Source organism: Mus caroli, unplaced genomic scaffold (assembly GCF_978045245.1).
Source record: "Mus caroli unplaced genomic scaffold, Mus_caroli_1 scaffold_8, whole genome shotgun sequence".
Taxonomy (NCBI): Eukaryota; Metazoa; Chordata; class Mammalia; order Rodentia; family Muridae; genus Mus; species Mus caroli.
In genome coordinates, this window is record NW_028227263.1 from 59,930,473 (window position 1) to 59,935,049 (window position 4,577).

General features: G+C 37.1%; 1 protein-coding gene across 1 annotated transcript; it reads right to left on the reverse strand.

Moving 5' to 3' along the window:
- Nucleotides 1–2,682: 2,682 nt before the first annotated feature.
- On the reverse strand, nt 2,683–3,675 carry LOC110288633 (olfactory receptor 14C36-like). Its single transcript, XM_021154931.2, has one exon. It carries the CDS (start codon nt 3,673–3,675, stop codon nt 2,683–2,685), a length of 993 nt encoding a protein of 330 aa, XP_021010590.2.
- Nucleotides 3,676–4,577: the final 902 nt, after the last annotated feature.

A 4,577-nucleotide genomic window follows, 5' to 3' on the forward strand; every position in this document is an offset into this window, starting at 1 on the left:
TTGCAAGCTTGTACAGCCACTCTGGAAATCAGTCTTGTGGTTCTTCAGAAAATTGGATATAGTAATAATGTAGCATTCAGCAATACCTTTCCTGGCCATTTATCCAGAATATGTTCCAACTGGTAAGAAGTACACATGCTTCACTATGGTCATAGCAGTGTTATTTGTAATAGCCAGAAGCTGGAAAGTACCCAGATGTCCTCAAAAGAGGAATTGATACAGAAATTGTGGTACATTAACACAATAGATTACTACTCAGCTATTAAAAAGAATGAATTTATGAGATTCCTAGGCAAATGGATGGACCTGGAGGGCATCATCCTGAGTGAGGTAACCCAGTCACAAAAGAAATCACATGATATGTACTCACTAATAAGTGGATATTAGCCCAGAAACTTAGAATACCTAAGAAATAAGGTACAATTTGCAAAACACATGAAACTCAAGAAGAATGAAGACCAAATTGTGGGCACTATGCCCCTTCTTAAGATTGGGAACAAAATACTCATGGAAGGAGTTACAGAGACAAAGTTTGTAGCTGAGACAAAAGGATGGACCATCTAGACACTCCCATACCCGGGGATCCATCCCATAATCAGCCTCCAAACGTTGACACCATTGCACATACTACCATAATTTTGCTGAAAGGACGCTGATATAGCTGTCTCTTGTGAGGCTATGCAGGGGCCTAGCAAATGCAGAAGTGCATGCTCACAGTCAGCTATTGGATGGATCCCAGGGCCCCCAATGGAGGAGCTAGAGAAAGTACCCAAGGAACTAAAGGGGTCTGCAACCCTATAGGTTGAACAACAATATGAACTAACCAGTACCCCACCGGAGCTCATGTCTCTAGCTGCATATATATCAGAAAATGGCCTATTCAGCTATCAGTGGAAAAAGAGGCCCATTGGTCTTGCAAACTTTATATGCCTCAGTACAGGGGAACACCAGAACCAAGAAGTGGGAGTGGGTGGGTAGGGGAGTGTGGAGGGGGAGGGTATAGGGGACTTTTGGGATAGCATTTGAAATGTTAATGAAAAAGTTAACTAATTAAAATAAAATAAAAATTTAAACAAATAAAAAAATCAAAATACTTATTTTTATTTAAAAAGAATAAGAAGAGAAAGGGTTGAAGTTAGTCACTTAAATCACATTCATGTGCACACTATAATACCACGAAGATATTTATACAACCACAGTTCTATAGTGATTTTAACATTAAAAGAAAGCAACTTCCCCCATGTTGTTGTTGTCGTTTAGTTTAAGAAAAAAAATAAATCTCACTTCAAAGTGGATCTTCAGAGATGAGTGTGTTCATACTATCTTGGACTCAAAACTATCCCATATATGTTTTTTTAACTCAAATCTGTAACTGAATATTAATATTTTTCTTTGTTTTTATTGGATATATTCTTCATTTACATTTCAAATGTTTCCCCTTCTCCAGGTCTTCCCTTTGGAAACCCTTTATCCCATCCCCTCTCATCAAAGAAAGCCTCAGAAGATAGAGAGATCTCACTTCTTCATGGATTTGAAGGATTAATATAGTAAAAACAGCCACCTTGCCAAAACCAGTCTACAGATTAAATGCAATTCCCATCAAAATTTCAACTCAATTCTCCTTAGAGTTAGAAAGAGCAATTCTCAAATTCATTTGGAATAACACAAACTTTAGGAAAGAGACAACTATTCTCAATAATAAAAGAACTTTTTGTTTTGTTTTGTTTTTTAAAGACAGGGTTTCTCTGTGTAGCCCTGGCTGTCCTGGAACTCACTCTGTAGACCAGGCTGGCCTCGAACTCAGAAACTTCCTACTGGAACATATGGGAGCAAATACAGAACCCACACAGCCCAATGATATGCAAAGAGTGAGAGACCATGGAACTATCAGCTTAAACAGCATATCTCCTGTCAAATTCTTTCCTCTGGGTTCAGAGAGTCCTATGTATTAGGAATAAAAAATAATACAAGAGCCATAGGTTATAGAATACACGAATAGAATGACCACATCTATATCAATATTATCTATGCACATATGAATTCACAGAAAGTAAGTTACCATACATGGTTCTATACATTTCTGAACATTAAGTGTACTACAGCCAAAATGAGAAGTGGACCCAAGAATCTATTTCTAATTTAGAAGCAATCTCTAATCGATAATCACTTTCAAGTATAAGAGTAATTTCTTCCAAGGCAGTCTGGCTGAGCAAATTACTCTTAAAGGAAAGATGCATGCTCATCAGTAGATGGCAAGCCAAAAACAAACTTACAGATATTCTTAAAGATTCATTACCTCAATTTCTTTTCAGAGTTTTCTAATGTTTTATAATATATCTCTTAAATCCATTTGCTTCAAAACTTCTGTTAATTTCACTGTGTCTCTTAGTTTCTGTTTCCATGTTTTGCCCATTGGTGAGAGTGGGTTGTTGAAGTCCCACACATTGCTGTGTGCACTTCAATGTATGCTTTGAGCTTTAACCAATTTTCTTTTATGAATGTGGGTGTCCTAGCATTTTGTGTGTGTGTGTGTTTCTCAATCTTATCTATTTCATGTGCATATGTATTACTGCTTTCATTTTGGTGATTTGATGAGCTTCAGTGTTTGAGCAAATACGATTTATTCTATACCTGCTGTGTGTGTGTGTGTGTGCCTGTGTGTTTTTGCATAAATATTTCCTTTTATTTTGCCAATTCTTTTCCTCTAGAAAACTCTGAAACATACTCATTCTTTTTATATTCAAATATGAAAGTAATTCTTAATACTACTTTCTTCACAGCCTCCTTTATCTGCTTGTTTCTAAGACTATAGATAATAGGGTTTAAGAATGGTGGGACAATGGTATAGAACACAGAAAGTGTCATCTCCTGAACGACTTCCAATATTACTACTTGAGGTCTTAGATACACATAGGCAGCTGAACTAAGAAACACAGACACCACAATAATGTGAGGGACACAGGTGGAAAAGGCTTTCCCTCTCTCTCCTTTGACAGGAACCTTCAACACAGCTGATAATATGCGAACATATGATATGGCAATGAAGGTAAAGCAGCTACCACTGAACCCAATGGCAGTCAGCAAAAGTAAGAGTTTGTTGTTAAAGGTGTCAGAGCAAGAAAGCCTCAGTAAAGAGGGGATATCACAGAAGAAATTCGGAATTACTTTAGACTGACAAAAGGACAGCTGGAAAGTTTTGGAAGTGTGAACACTTGCAAGGATAAGAGAGGAGAGTAGGGAAGCCAGTGTCATCTGAACACAGAATTGATGGTTCATAATCATAGGGTAAAGGAGAGGCTTGCAGATGGCTACATAGCGATCCTGGGCCATGATGGTGAGAAACTGAATCTCTACAGCTGCACAAAATAAGAACAAAAAGACCTGTGCTGCACATCCAACCACAGAAATGCCCTTGTGGTCAGTGAAAGAATTGATACAAGCACTAGGCACAGTAACAGATACAAACCCCATGTCTAAAATGGACAGATTCCTGAGGAAGAAGTACATGGGTGTGTTCAGGGTCTGGTCAACTGTAGTAGCAATGATGATGATAAGGTTCCCTAACAGGCTGCACAGATATACCAACAGGAACAGCACACTGAGTAGGATCCTGAGCTCCCACGTCTCAGCAAAAACTTCCAGGAAGAACTCAGCCACCAGGGTGGAGTTGGCCATAGTCTCAAATTTCACATTTACCTGAAAGAGAAAAGCAGTAACTGAGAATAACTTAAATTGTTTGATAGATCACTAGCATTTCTCTTGAAATGGTTTGGTTGTGTTCTCTAAAACTGGCCTTTATGTGTGAAAAATAAAGTATATTTTTCTTGGTTTGCATGATTTTCTTATTCTTAGTTTTAATATGTGTTTGTGTGTCAAATTGTACGATATGATAAGTACTTATAATTAATTTTCATAATAATAGCTGTCACATGAATACTATTATCTTAATAATAACTTAATATAAAGTCATGTTATATGGTAAGTTCCTTTTCTACATAATATATCTGCCTCAATTAGGAACACCCAGAAGCATCTAACATGTGGAATATATTTCTAAAACTCTGTATATATACCAGCATTTTTAGTTGGGAATCTTCAATCTCATCTATACCTATTATTCTTAGGTTGGGCCTTTTCATTGTGTCCTGGTTTTCTTGCATGTTTTGAGTTAGGAGCTTTTGCTTTTCATATTTTCTTTGACTGTTGTGTCAGTGCCCTTACTTCTGTTTCTTGGCTTCTGCTGGTGATGCTTGCATATGTGATTCTTGATCTCTTTCCTAAGTTTTCCATCTCCCTTTGTGCTTTCTTTAACATTTATATTTCCATTTTTTGATCCTCGATGGTCTTGTTCAATTACTTTACCTTTTTGATTGTGTTTTTCTGTATGACTTTAAGTGATTTGTTTCCTCTTTAAGGGCTTCTACTTGCTAACCTGTGTTCTCCTGTATTTATTTAAGGGAGTTATTTATGACCTCCTTACAGTTCTCTATCATATTCATGAGATGGAATTTTACATCTGAATCTTACTTTTCAGGTGCATTGAGGTATCCAGGGCTTGGTGGTGTAATTACAAGCTG

Excerpts from the sequence above, each read along its gene's own strand:
- LOC110288633 (XM_021154931.2), bottom strand. The coding sequence starts at position 3,675 with ATGGCCAACTCCACCCTGGTGGCTGAGTTCTTCCTGGAAGTTTTTGCT.